The 14,061-nt window shown below is 40.3% G+C and overlaps 1 protein-coding gene across 4 annotated transcripts in view; it reads left to right on the forward strand.

The window, feature by feature from the left end:
• The first annotated feature begins 2,620 nt into the window (after positions 1–2,620).
• The window catches only part of LOC119490136 (SLIT-ROBO Rho GTPase-activating protein 3-like), a 45,436-nt gene continuing 33,995 nt past the window's right edge, over positions 2,621–14,061 (forward strand). For 2 of the 4 annotated variants that reach the window (XM_037773370.1, XM_037773364.1), the window contains exons 1-2: positions 2,622–3,200; positions 13,251–13,446. In XM_037773370.1, the coding sequence (XP_037629298.1) occupies positions 3,131–3,200; positions 13,251–13,446 (266 nt within the window). In that variant the 5' untranslated portion in view covers positions 2,622–3,130. Of the gene's footprint in view, positions 3,201–13,250; positions 13,447–14,061 lie in introns of all 4 variants that reach the window. The other 2 variants (XM_037773356.1, XM_037773378.1) reach the window with 2 other exon arrangements.

Genomic DNA, 14,061 nt, shown 5'->3' on the forward strand with positions numbered 1-14,061 from the left:
CAAATTGCGTTAATGCGTTAAAGAAGTTAGTGGTTAAAACAAATGTGCGTTATTATCACGTTTACTTTGACAGCCCTATTTTAAACACAAAATTGCTGTTTTGTAGTATTATTTTCTGTATAAGTTTGTGATGGTAATAGGAAACTGATCTAGAATGCAGGCTACGCGGTGACATCATAGGTACTGTGATGAGCTTATGGCTCAGCATTGGCAGAACAGCAGATCTTTAGTGTTTCTTATTGGTCTATGTATTATCCAGAGATGCAATGATTCGTCTACTAAGCAACAATGCCAAACATTTGCTGATTCCAGCTGCTCAAATGTGAGGATTTGATGCTTTTCTTTGACGTACATGATAGTAAATTGAATATTTTCGGGTTTTAGACTCTTGGTCAGACAAAACAATACATCTGAGGATGCCAGCTTGGGCTGTGAGAAACTATAACAAAATGTTTCACTATCTTCTGTCTTTTTACATACAAAACGAATAATTGATTAATTGAGAAAATAATCATCAGATTAATCAACAATGAAAATAATTCTTAGTTGATGCCCCGGTGTTACCGTGCCTGACACTGTGGAGTCAGTTGTAACACATTTTGAGACTGAACTTATAAAAATCGTATTGTTTTTCATAAATATATGGTATCCTAGTTTTGTAGATATGATGGTCAAACAGACTTCAAATGATTGTTTCAGTAACAAAAGATTCAAGATTCAAGATTCAAGATTCACTTTATTGTCATTTCACTGAGTATTTTGCATACACAGAAGGAAACAAAACATTGTTTCTCCCAGCTCCTGTCAGTGCATTAAAAAGGATAGAATAAATAAGTATTCAAATTAATAATACCTAAAAATAAAAAAATTAAATAAGTAAACTTTTCAGACACAATTTCACACAATTTGCAGTCGTGTTTAGCAGCAGAGAAAAGTACATTCATGTCCATTGTAAAGGGCTGTTTGCATTACTGTTCCAAAAATTGTCTTTGACATGTGACTAGCTTTAAAAACTGTTTCTGTTTCAGTGTTACTGCTTGGGGGTTGGATGTTAGTGTGTGTGTGTGGTGAAGCCTAACCACTTGTGGGAAGAAGCTGTTCAAAAGTAAATGTGTCATCAAAAAGACAATAATGCATGTTTTTTTTATTTGCAGTGCAGTATGAAGATAGCAGTAGCAAATTGAATCCAATTTCTAACACTCAGTCTTATGTTCTTTGTCTCAAAACTATGTTGGGGTTGGCCAGATATATATATTATCAATAGGCCTAACATAACATAACCCAAAAATATTTGAATTTGAATAAAAAATTGGCTGAAATTATTGTTACAGTTAATCCTTCATGTCAGCTTCATGTACTTACTTAGTCCTTGATGCGCCTGGTGGCACATAGGGCAAGGACTAAGGATCTCCACTCATCTCTGTTGTTTGCTTTCTTCTCAATGCCGTTCCAGCTGTATCCTCTCGTCTTCATCTCTCCTTCGATGGTTCGCCTCCAGGTTGTTTTGGGCCTCCCTCTTTTTGCGTTTTCCCTCTGGTGTCCAACGCAATGCCACTTTTGTCATGTCATCAGATGGTTTCCTTAATACATGTACCAAGCCATCTCCATCTTCTTCTTATCAATACTGTTTCCATGTCCAAGCACCATGTCTGTCGTTTTGTGTAGTTCATGGTTTGTGATCTTTCTAGGCCAGAATATCCTCATGATCTTTCTGAGGCGGGTATTGTGAAAGCTGGAAAGCTTGCCTATATGTCTCTTTCAGTCATTCTCCAGCACTCAGCACCATATAGAAGTGCAGATAGTACACAGCTGTTGTATAACTTTATCTTGGTGTTTCTAGCTTCATGTAACAGTTGATCAAATCCTAATCACCAACAATCTATTTATGTATTCCAGGGCTGCCCAAAGTTGGCCCGCCATCAGGTTTGATTTGGCCCGCCAGATGTTAGCAAATTCTTTTTTTTTTTTATTATTAAAAGACCCAACCGACTTTACTGTCTTTTGGAGGCCGTACCAGGCTCTGGTTTATGGTTAGAAGATAGTGGCATCATATGAAACTAGAAAACCTACAGAGAGGACTCCATTATACCAACCATGTCATGTTAGCTTGTCAGGAAGGAGGCTAACACTCTAAAGCTGGGTGAAATTTTGGTGAGGAAAAACTGGCATGGCCATTTGTCAAGGTGTCCCCTTGACCTCTGACCTCAAGATATGTGACTGAAAATGGGTTCCATGGGTACACACAAGTCTCCACTTTACAGACATGCCCACTTTATAATAATCACATGCAGTTTTGGGGAAAACATGCAGTTTTTTTTAATGCAGTATACATGGGAACTTGGGATCCAAGTACCATTTTGCATCTTAACAATACAATACAATAGGTGTTTCATTTTGAGTTCCAGTTTTGGCCCTCCAAGGGAAAAGTTTGGGCACCCTTGATGTATTCCTTCATCAGCTGTGGAGCAACAGCAATATTGGCAAAAGGTTTTGCACATTATCAGTTCACACAGAGACAAATCTTAAATCATCCATGAGGAGAAAAGTGGTGAAGGAAGAAGGAAGGAAGGGAGGGAGCTGGAGGAGGAGGAGGAGGAGGAGGAGGAGGAGGAGGAGGAGGAGGAGTCTCAGATTGACTTTCACATCCATTCAGCCTTTTCTGCAGCAGCAGCAGCATTGAACTTGCAGAGAGAAAAAAAAAAGCCCAGGCAGCAGCAGGCTGGACAGTTGTTGTGCAGAAGAAGAAGGAGCTCTAGGAGGAGGAGGCTGCAGCCATAGCTGATCCTTTCAGCAGGGCTTTTATATGAAATGTACATCAAACGTGAATTGTTTACCGATTCACTGGCTGAAGAGGAGTGGTCAGGAGACTAGTGGATCATTATGCACTTTTAGCTTCGACGCAGCGACATCTCAAGAGCAAGAGCCTCTCTCAAGTGCGTTTGATCTGTGAAGTTGTGATGATTCGCATCTGATTTGTTGCTCAACTATCCGGAGAGGACTGTCTGACTGACTGACTGTCTGACTGCGGATCTCTGTGATCGCTGCTGCTGCTGCTGCATTGTGGCAACCGAGACGCTGATTCCTGCCTGAGGATTGCACAACAATCCTCTCTCTCTCTCTCCTCTCCAAAATGTCATCATCACATGCGAAAGTCAAGAAGGACAAAGAGATTATTGCCGAATATGAGACCCAAGTGAAAGGTTGGTACAACGTGTGCAGGGCCTGATCTGATCGCATTGTTATTCTGTATGTCAAAGCCACTATTGCGTAACTTTAACCACAAACATGGCTCTCAGTGTGCTGTGCAGTGTGCTGTGTGTGTGGGGCGGGACAGATTGCATAGCTGACAGCCATTATTTTTTGATCTTGAAAAAAAAAAAATGTATTATAATGTGGATCCACGTGATGTGTATTAAGATGTGCAACTTGGCTGAACTGGTTTCTCTGTTAGTGTGCCTCATTAATTAACATGCCAAGCCCTGTGTGCATGTGTGTGTGGCTGCATGTACTGTATTTATAAGCTGCTGGAGCTTGATGGTTTGTTTCAAAGAAGTGCATGTGTCTGATGCTGCTGCTGCACACCCAACAAGGGAATGTACCAGTTCACCTTGGACAATCACTCCAACTAGACTGGAGGTCATGCACCTACACCAGGTATGCTCTCTGGAGACATCTGGGTACATTTTGACAACTTTGTCCTAGAAATAAAAGGTTGAAATATACATTAGATTATATCATTTTACAAGAAAATTGTGTTTTTTTTCCTGCACAATCCAGGACAATGTGTGTATAGTATCAGAAGGTGAAAGGGAATGCTTGAGAAAGATCACACAGCAAACAGTTCACAAAGTCCATAAATAATGTATGCTGTCTGTATGAATTATGAACCGTGAAAGGATTTTACTGTCTGTGCTGCTAAATATGTGACTGTGGATGAACCACCCAGAGAGAGAGAGAAGAGAAGAGAGAGTCAGGAACAGTGACACTGCAGGCTATTTGAACAGACATGGATGCATATAGGTGGGTTGTCCTCTCAGCCTTTTAGTAGAGACAACTTCAGGCAGTGTGATCTTTGACACTTGTGCATCAGCAAGCATCACCCTCTCAGTTGTGGTCTTGCTCAGTGTTATGTATCCGGTTTCTGTTCACAGAGATGGAAAGGCTTTCTTCTGAGTAAGTTGTGAACCAGCATAACTCACTGCTATGCATGTTAATACGGTTTCATGGACTGTAATTATTGTCTGTTATGAAGCGAATAGTTTCAGTATAAAACAGGCAAACTGAGATTATCTTTATCTTATCGTTACAGGGTGCCTTTACTGAGACACTTTGGTTCAAAAACAGCCAACAGGAGCACAGTGCTATACTCTAAAACACCCAGACAATAAAGTTGACTTTGGCAGAGAAAACGCCAATTAAAATGTCCACTGTGAACTCCCTCTGGGAGTGGTCCATGTAGCAGTGCTAGCATATCTTATATTGAATACATGCCATGTGGACATGTAGGCTAACTGGGGCGCTACAAATGAAATGTAGATCATGCAGAATCTAAAAGGTGGAAACTGCCCTTTAAATTTTATTATGATATTACCACGGTCTGGGTCATAGACACATAAAAGCAGCATTGACTCCTGGATCATACGTCAACGTGGGCGCCATATTGGACCAGGCAAGGCTGGCCTGTAACCCTGTACAAGTGAACAGGGGGGCTGCCGTTTTTCTGGATAAAAAGCACTATAACGTCTACATTTCTCAACTGATATCAACAAGTCGTAATTATATTCAAACGTTTATGATCTATGATGAGTAACGTTCAGTAAACGTTACGATTTTTTTTTTTTCTTTTCCCAAAGATTTTGGTGAAAAACTGTTAAATATCAATAAATATTTCGTTAACGTCACTGCTTCCGGTTCATGGATCACCGGTCTGTCCTTCGATATGGTGGGATTCAATCAATTATTAGGTAATTAATTCAAAACTAGTACTTTCATATCACATTAACCTTTTAGGCATTTTTCACATTATCAACTGTTCAAGTTAGTTACATCTTTACAAAACGTTTGCTTCCGTAACATCAGATAAGAGCTAGCTAATTACGCTATTAGATTATTTAGTTTTTTGTATTATCACCATCATTTCAATAAATTCAGATCATAACTCTAATATTATTAAAATAATATTTATTGTTACCATTATTTATTTATTTATTTATTTATTTATGTACTACTATTTGCCTGTTATTCTTAGTACATAGTAGTAATTGCTGTAGCAGTGTTAGGGGTAACTAATAGATTGAAAGCATGATCGCTAAAACGATCAATTTCATTGTACATTATATTATATTATATTATACAGGGATCTCTCTACAAGTATTAACCTTAACCAAGGAAAATAAGCCAAAGCCATACTTGACAAACGTGAGTTTTAACAATTCCTTCTGATAAATGAACTATTTTCTATCATGTAAGTCTACGGTACACACTCGTCTCCTGAGCGTCTTACAGTGATTATAGCTTAACTATTGAAATTCTAAGTAACTCGAGACAAAACTTTATTTTTCTACTCCACGTAGATCATAAACCCTTTAACATAATAACGACTCATTGAAATCGGTTGAGAAATGTAGATGTTACGGTGCTTTTTGTCCAGAAAAACGTCAGCTCACCCGTTCACTTGTATAGGGTTACAGGCCAGTCTTGCCAAGTCCAATGTGGCGCCCACATTGACGTATTGGGTGAATACTCGATTCTGATTGGCTGCGTATGCATTAATTCCTGATACGGGTCACCTGCTAAGTAGTTCGGGTGAAACTGTCTGTTCACCGTTCTCAATGAATGCGCTGGCTACAAACATATCTGAATATCTAACGTTAATTTACAACACTGAGTGTAACGTTAGTCCTTCAGTTTCTCATCCCCTTAGTACCACAGGGCAACTGTGCTTTCAAATGGGGTCGTGTTTAATGTGTTTACAAGTTGGGCCCCTCATGTCGTATTCACGACCTCGGAATTGAAAGTGTCGGAAATTTCCGAGTTCATGACTCGTGTACACGACTTCCCGTGTCGTAAACACGGGTTCACAAGTTCCATTTTAAGGCACCATAAGTTACAATAACCCCTCTGAACTTACTGGTGCTTTGTAAAGAAACGATCATCTCACATTCCATTCGCTATTCAACTCGCTAAATTAACGTTACTTCAGACTGCGGTGGACAGTATGTGTACATGTGTACGTGGCTTCTCATTTATTCGTGAGACGCTTGGTATTGATTCGGAGACAATGACAGGGGCTGTATAGCTAGCTAGTCTTGTCGTTAAACATACTGTCAAATTATATTTACTGTGTTTCAACCACACGCAACATTATTGACTTTGAATCTTGTTAGTATAACGTTAGCTTTATGCTAGCGTTATCCAAATTTTGTGAAAATCTTGATATTGATTTGGGGTCAATGACTTTTTGTTAAACATACCGTCAAATTATATGTACTGTGTTTCAACCACACGCAATGTTATTGACTTTGAAACTTTAGCATAACGTTAGCTTTCTGGCTGGTAGCAGAGCCAAAGGGTTCGATGAGCTCAGCGGACTAGAAATATCTCCCGTTGCTAAATTGTAGCTAAGGCCCGTCCTATTTGCTGGAGCAGTGAACAACGTTTCTATTGCAAAACATTATTTTTTTTTGGTGGTTCTTAACATGTACATTCCTTCATGCATGGCCTGACCTATTTGCTTATTAATTTGATATTACACCCAAATACACATTAAACAAAACAAACAAAAAAAAACACTATATCTGTTTGTACAGCTTTTCATTATTTTAAATGACATTGGTGTCTCACTGCAGCAAAAAACAGTTTGAACATATTTCAAATAGGGATGCACCGATACCCCTTTTTTCAGACCAAGTACAAGTACTTAAATTTGGGTACTCGCCGATACCGAGTACCGATACGAGTACTTCTTTGTGCCAAAAGACCCTCGTGAACAGCCAGCTGGAGAGTGTGAGCGACACACGGCAGGCTGGGTAGTCCCGCATACGAGGCGGTGCACGCTGCCGTAAAGTGGTATCGGTGCCGTTGTATCGGAGCCGTTATACGAGTACATGAGCATAGTATCGGACCCGATACTGGTATCGGTGCATCCCTAATTTCAAATCCATGAAACACATAGAAATTGGTGAAACGGTGATGCCACAGAAGACAATACTGGTGTTGATGTAGTCAATAGTCGGTGCAAATACTATAAATATTTCATCAAAGTCAAACTCTCCTTTTACAGACTTGATTTAGATCTCACTGCTGTTGTAACCTTCATAGAGCGGAAATGACCAAACCTTGTGAGCATGTGTCTGGAATGAAGAGCATGATTAGCATTTTGCAGACAGAGGTGTGGTTTACTTTCTCCTCGTCATTCCCTTTTGTCTGTTTATTTGTTTGACTCTTTCTCTCTCTCTCTCTCTCTCTCTCTCTCTCTCTCTCTCTCTCTCTCACTCTTTCTCTCTCTCTCTCTCTCTCTCTCTCTCTCTCTCTCTCTGGTCTCCACACCAGCTTCTGTGGCTGTGAGAGAGCCATCACAGTCTCTCGTCTCAGTTTCAGGAAAAGCTTTTAAGCTGACATCTTAAGCTCATTTGCAAACTGGGCTTAGATCAGTTTGGAGCTGTGGGGGCTTTACTCTGACACTGACACGGGCCTCCAATAATGCTGAGTTGCTGACTGCACAGCAGTTCAATCAGGCACAAACCTAATGCACTTTGCGGTGTTTTTCAGCGTGCCACATTTCAGCAAACAGCGGGGTCTCAGTCACATTTGAACAATGATTGTTGGTGTGCTGTTGTGAGCCCAAAGCTTTTTACAGGTCTGGGCCTGCATTCGGGATTATGGTCACATGTCATTCCTGATTCATTGATGACTGAATAGTCACTCAGATACTGCTTTGTATCATAATGGTTATCATCAATGTCATCATCTAGTCATTATCAGACGCTGAAATCATCTTGTTTGTTTGATTTTTTTCTTCCTGAATGACACTAAACTAATGACTTGCTTTTACATTATTTGAATTAAATTAATATTTTGTTCCTCTAAGAAGTGTAGTCGAACATCCTGAGGTATCTCTGAGCTTCCTGCTGATTCCTAAACCAAATCACAAGGAAATGAGGGGATACCCTTCATCGTGCATCATACTGTACCTCTAGCTGTAGGCCACGTTATCTTTAATGCCATTTGATCTGTTTGGAGCCTAGCTGTTTTAGTCTTGTGCACAAATTGCTCTAATAGGGTAAACTGTTTATTGCAAGGTTTGCTGTTGCTAGGGGAACATGTGGCAATGCAGAAGTTGTGTAACGTTGAATTTACACGGATATCTGTCCCTAAGACATTCTAAAAATAAGTGGAATAGGAAAGCCTGTGATATTTGTAACATTTGTAATATTTATTGTTGTGATCTGATTTTATTTATTCTGGCTCGGTGACAATCTGACTTGTCACAGCTCACTTACTCCTACTGCCACCGTATTCACTGTAGAGATGCATTCCTCGAGGAGCGTGTAGACACAGCACTCTTGTTTGTATTCATCATAATGAAAGAATGCTTGGACTGATACTGTCTTGAAATGTCAGTGTTGCGACAGTGAAACAATATCTTTGTTTCCAGTGTGTTGCTACCACGGTTGCTGTGATGACAGGTACATACCCAGAGTCGAGCGATATATAAGATAGAAAGAGAGAACAGCTTGGAATTCTGCTCACTGCATCCTGGATTTTCCTGTCCTGTGGCTGCACAAAGAGCGATGCCTTTCCCTCTTAGAGATATTTTTATGGCGAGAGAGAGAGAGAGAGAGAGAGAGAGAAAGAAATGTGAACTCGAGCAGCTAGACTGTAAAGGCATACCATAGCCATTACTGCATTTAGAAGACAAGTGTTCACAGAACACAGCCTTGATTTGTACCAAATTATGTCAACGTGTCAGTCTGGGTTAGACCACATGTGACTAGCCACGCATGGCTAACTGCAGACACGGCCCCGGAGACTGCTGCCGGCCATGGCAATAGCTGTGCTAGGCTAATTTTGAGCTACCGTGGTGACAAGGACTCCTCGTTATGTGATTTTTAGTGCTCTCTGTTGCAGCAGTATACAGGACAGGAGCCTAACTGGCAACCCTGCAGGGCAACAGTGACCAATAGTTTCCCCTATTTCATTACATATCTGTCAGAGATCCAGGCGCGGAGCTGTGTTTGAACTTGGCGGGCGGATGTGGTTTGTCGTTTTGAATGTGCAGGGTAAAAGAGGAGCTCGAGGCGTCGTAACAGCTGAGCTCAGGCAGGTACTTTCCCTTTTTCAATCTCCAGACATGACTGAACTATGTGGGGGATGTGAATGATCATGTTTCATTTGAGGGATATTCTGTGTTTGGGTGGCTTGATTTTAGTTTTATGTATTCAAAAACTTTAACATGTCTATTGTTTATGTTGGATTCGTCCAAACTCGCATACTATGCACTCCATACCCAACAGGTGTACCATCGTCCAACATACTTTTGTGTGAACAAACAGTAGTATGTATCTTTTATTATAATTGATGTCGTCACCTTCTGAGAGCTTCCTTACTGGTTGGAGATGTGTAACCATGGTAACCTCATGTGCCAACCTCATGTGAACAAAATGAGGATTTGTGAGAATCAAAGTCTGGACTAATTTTAAAACTATATTACAGCTAGAAAAGTGAAATCTTATACTCACTTAAATTGAAGCGTTACTGATGTTACAGAGCTGTCCGTCAACGTCTGTTACGAACGGTGTCGTCACTACGGCATTGCATTGTGGGATACTAATGCCGCCGTAGTGTCCAGCATTGATATACTGTAATATTTCACTGGACATAGTATGCATTTGCGTACTATTGGTTTCATACTAAAAAATCTCACATACTGTTTTAGCATACTAAATAGCATGTTGCTAAGGAATTTCAGAACCAATATAGTAATGCTCAATCAAAACCAGATTAATAAAGACGTTCTTTTCATTGTACTCTGCTTCAATGTTACTCTTAAGTCTCTGGGAATTAATCAATTTATGCCCCTCAAAATGCTTGTTGAAGTCACCAGAACATACCAGGATGTTAACCATATAGGTTAGGAGAAAAATAAACATTACAAATGGGTAAAGTCTTGTTAATGAAATGTCCTCAAGCCTTTGGGTGTGGAACATTTTATTCATTTTGGCTGCACACTGTTCCCAGGCAGAGAACCTGGTGGGTGTTGCATACGACTCTGCATTTCACTTAAAGACATCTGTACTATTGTGTCGCCAATAAAAAGATAGAGAGAAGAGGCTGCTTTCAGCTTTTGAGGCTTGCTTCATTCTTGGTATATTTACTCACTTGAACTCCTCGCCAGCTTCCTCCTAATTATGCATTACTCTGCAAAAGGCTTGAATCATTCATCGAATGAAGCGCAGTATTGCACAGTCCCTAGTAGCAGTTTAAGTTCTAAAAATAACATGCTCACAGGAGAGAGAATGCTAATATCATGAGTCTATTTGATGTCTCGCTGATAAAATTATGCAGTTAAATCAGTTTAGATTTGCTCATTATCTATATTGTCCGCTCATTCTTTTATGCTGCCACCGAATGATTAGGAAGGATTAAAGTCGCAGAGGCCGACAAATTGGGTTTCTCTATTTTAGCACAGGAGTACATTGCGGTAGCATTTCTTTCTATTTCGAACTTGATTGCTGCCTCGTTCATCAGCACAGGCTGTTTATTGAGTATTTCAAAGCAGAGAAAGTTGCCCTTGTCTTTGGCCATTATGCTAAACAGACTGACTGCTGCGACTGTCAGAACAGGGAACTGGCCGGCTCTCATTGAGATGCCTCCAGAGGCATGTAACCAGGCAACCGGGCAACTATGGGGACCATGAGGGGTACATCTCCAAACAGCAAGGGACTACATATTTACTCAGTCTTTCTCGCGCTCGCTCGCTCTTTCATTCACATTTTTCGCTCACACACTCGCAGAAGATGGGGGAAGCATTTTTTAAATCCTTTTATTGTCGATACAGAAACAGCATTTAGATGTGAACAAAAGGGCTTTTCTTCTGCAGGGCCATCTTTTCCATTGATAAATTTCTACAGAGATTCTGTGTGCAGCAGCAATCGTGTGCGTGGTTGAAACAGTCTGTCATAATGGAGTCTTCAGCCATCTCAATGTTGCTTCTCATTGTCTCGAAGAGAGTGAAGCTTTGTTGATTCCCTGCGTGTGTGTTGGTGTGTATAATCTACAGATGTGAGCTCAAAATCATGTTGTGATGATATGATCGCATGGTGTTATTGATTTTCAAATTTCTGTTTTCCAAATTGATGATTTCAAAACTATTATACTTTTATTAAACTATAACTATTAAAGTTTAGAGCTACGTTGATTAATCGATTAGTTGTCAATTATTAAATTAATCGCAAACTATTTTGATTATCGATTAATCAGTTTGAGTAATTTTTTAAGGAAAACCAAACAACTAATCGAGAAAATAATCGACAGATTAATCAACAATTAAAATAAATGTTAGTTGCAGCCCTCTTAAAGGTCTCATATTATAAAAAAGTGAGATTTTCATGTTTTTTTTTATTATAAAGCAGGTTTAAGTGCCATATAAATACTGTGAAAGTATCGAAACGCTCAATCCACAGGGAAATACACACAGCCCGTATTCAGAAACTCTGCATTTGAAACAAGCTGTCAGGATTTCTGTCCATTTGTGATGTCACAAATATACAATATTTAGACCCTTGACACAGATTTAAACGTAAACATTATAAATGTGTCCCAGTTTATTCCTGGTTGCAGTGTATGTGAATGTCATCAGCAGACAGGAAGTACAGATGGACCCAAGCTGTTGCCTAGCAACGCGATTTTGTTGCAATTTTGTCGCAATTCCGTCGAAATGCGCTAAAACGGAGCGTTTCAGACAGAGGGTAAATACAGGCATATTTAGGCCGACAGTATGAGGAAAATAAAGTTTTTTTTGAACATTATAGCATGTAAACATGTTCTAGTAGAAACACAAAATACAAGTATGAACCTGAAAATGAGCATAATATGGGACCTTTAAAGTTATATAGAAAGAGTTTGGTCTTATGTAGTGCATAACAATGGATCCGTTTTTATCTTTCAGCATCAGCTTGAATATTTTATTTCAGGTATTTTTATGTACATTTGCAAATATTATTATATAGAGAGGGAGATTTTGGAAAAACAATCCTCAGCCCCAGGCTCTGACATGATTTATGGTTCGTCTGCAGCCACACATTCAGCAGCTACTTAGCCACTGGATTTATGATGGCCTTGCAATAAACAGTATATATAGATGAAATAAAATGTTATTTGTATTCCTTTTCAATGTTAATGTAAGACCGTAAAAGTGATGTTATTACTTCAGTGGACGTTTTTATCACCTGAAATCCCAGAGGTCTATAGGAACAGCCAAGTACCAGCTGGCCAGCAGGGAGTCTGTGGATGTTTATTCCTGGTCATTTTGAAAAAAATAATAATAAATTAACTATACTCTTAACACACAACCTACAGCAGTGAAATGTTCAGAAAGGTGAATCGTTAACTTTACAAACAGGAAATACTCTAATTTAAGTAAAATATTGTAAAAAAAATCAATTTGCAAATGCCATAATCAACCACATTTTCAAAATTTAGACCGAAACATATTTCCTCATTCTCAGACTATGAATAGGAGCAGCGAGTTTCCAAACCTCATAAGCAGAAAAACCACAGCAATCTTATAATCGAAAGAATGCCCCCAATTTGTTTTTTCAAACTTCTCTGAAGGCTCGCTCAGCAGTGTCAGCACAATGCATTTTGAGAAGCTGACCTATTTTATATTTTCCGTGCTGTCTGCTGCAATCATCAGACATGCATCTCATATGCACGTGCTACCCCAGCATTTAAACATCCCCACACTCCCTCCCACTACGCACGCACACACACACACACACACATCCACACAGTGGATAAATGCACTTTGACATCCAGTTTTATCCAATTATGATGACTTTGTTATTTTATTAATGCTCGTGCTTGATCGTGTCCTCACGTTTGTCTTTAATACTGAGGGACTGTGGGTTAAATGTTGACCTGCAGCGCTGTTTGGCAGGCAGAAGTGAGGCCCAGCATGTAAGCCCACTCCCCCCAGAGAGGATCTATTTATTCTGAAGGTGGTCTCTCTCTTTCTTTTTGATCTGCAGAGATCCGCAACCAGCTGGTGGAGCAGTTCCGTTGTCTGGAGCAGCAGTCCGAGTCCCGGCTGCAGCTGCTGCAGGACCTGCAGGAGTTCTTCCGTCGGAAGGCCGAACTCCAGCTGGAGTACTCCAGAGGCCTGGACAAACTGGCCGAGCGCTACTCTGCCAAGATCCGCACCTCGAGAGAGCACCATCACTTCAAGTGAGTCTCCCCACTGTCTGTCTGCCTGCCGAGCAACCGGAACGTCTGCATCGGATGTGTTTGACCGATAAACAACTGTTACATATTTCATACTGATCACTGGCACGCCACAGAGAAGAGATGGAAAAAGAGAGAGAGGGGAGGAAGAGGAGGGATAAGCAACAGAAAGGAGAGGAGGGATAAAAGCAGGAGAAATGACCTGAAATGAAGCCAGGGCCAAGGAAGCCTGTGGCCTCGGGCTGCTGTGTTCCTCCCAACTAGGTCAGACTCTTTATCCCCCCCCAACCTCCCCACCACCCCGTCTTTTCTATGTGGCTGTCATTTCATTTCCATTCTCACACTACACTTCACGCTAGACTGCTACCCAAACACTCATATTTTCTCAATGGACACAGAAAAAACAAATTAGTGCTTCAGTTAGGCGTCTGAAGAAAGCAACAATATGGGACATTTTTACTCAGATTGATTTAAATAGTTCTAAATGTTTGTGTAAGGGAGATCTGTATGAACATACCCTACAGCACGTTGAGGAACTGCTGCTTACAGTATACGGTCTGACCAGCCTGCAGCTCGTTGTGACTTTTAGATAATTTTCCTACTGTATATGCTGCCCAC

The sequence above is a fragment of the Sebastes umbrosus genome, chromosome 1, assembly GCF_015220745.1.
Source record: "Sebastes umbrosus isolate fSebUmb1 chromosome 1, fSebUmb1.pri, whole genome shotgun sequence".
In the NCBI taxonomy this organism is placed as follows: domain Eukaryota; kingdom Metazoa; phylum Chordata; class Actinopteri; order Perciformes; family Sebastidae; genus Sebastes; species Sebastes umbrosus.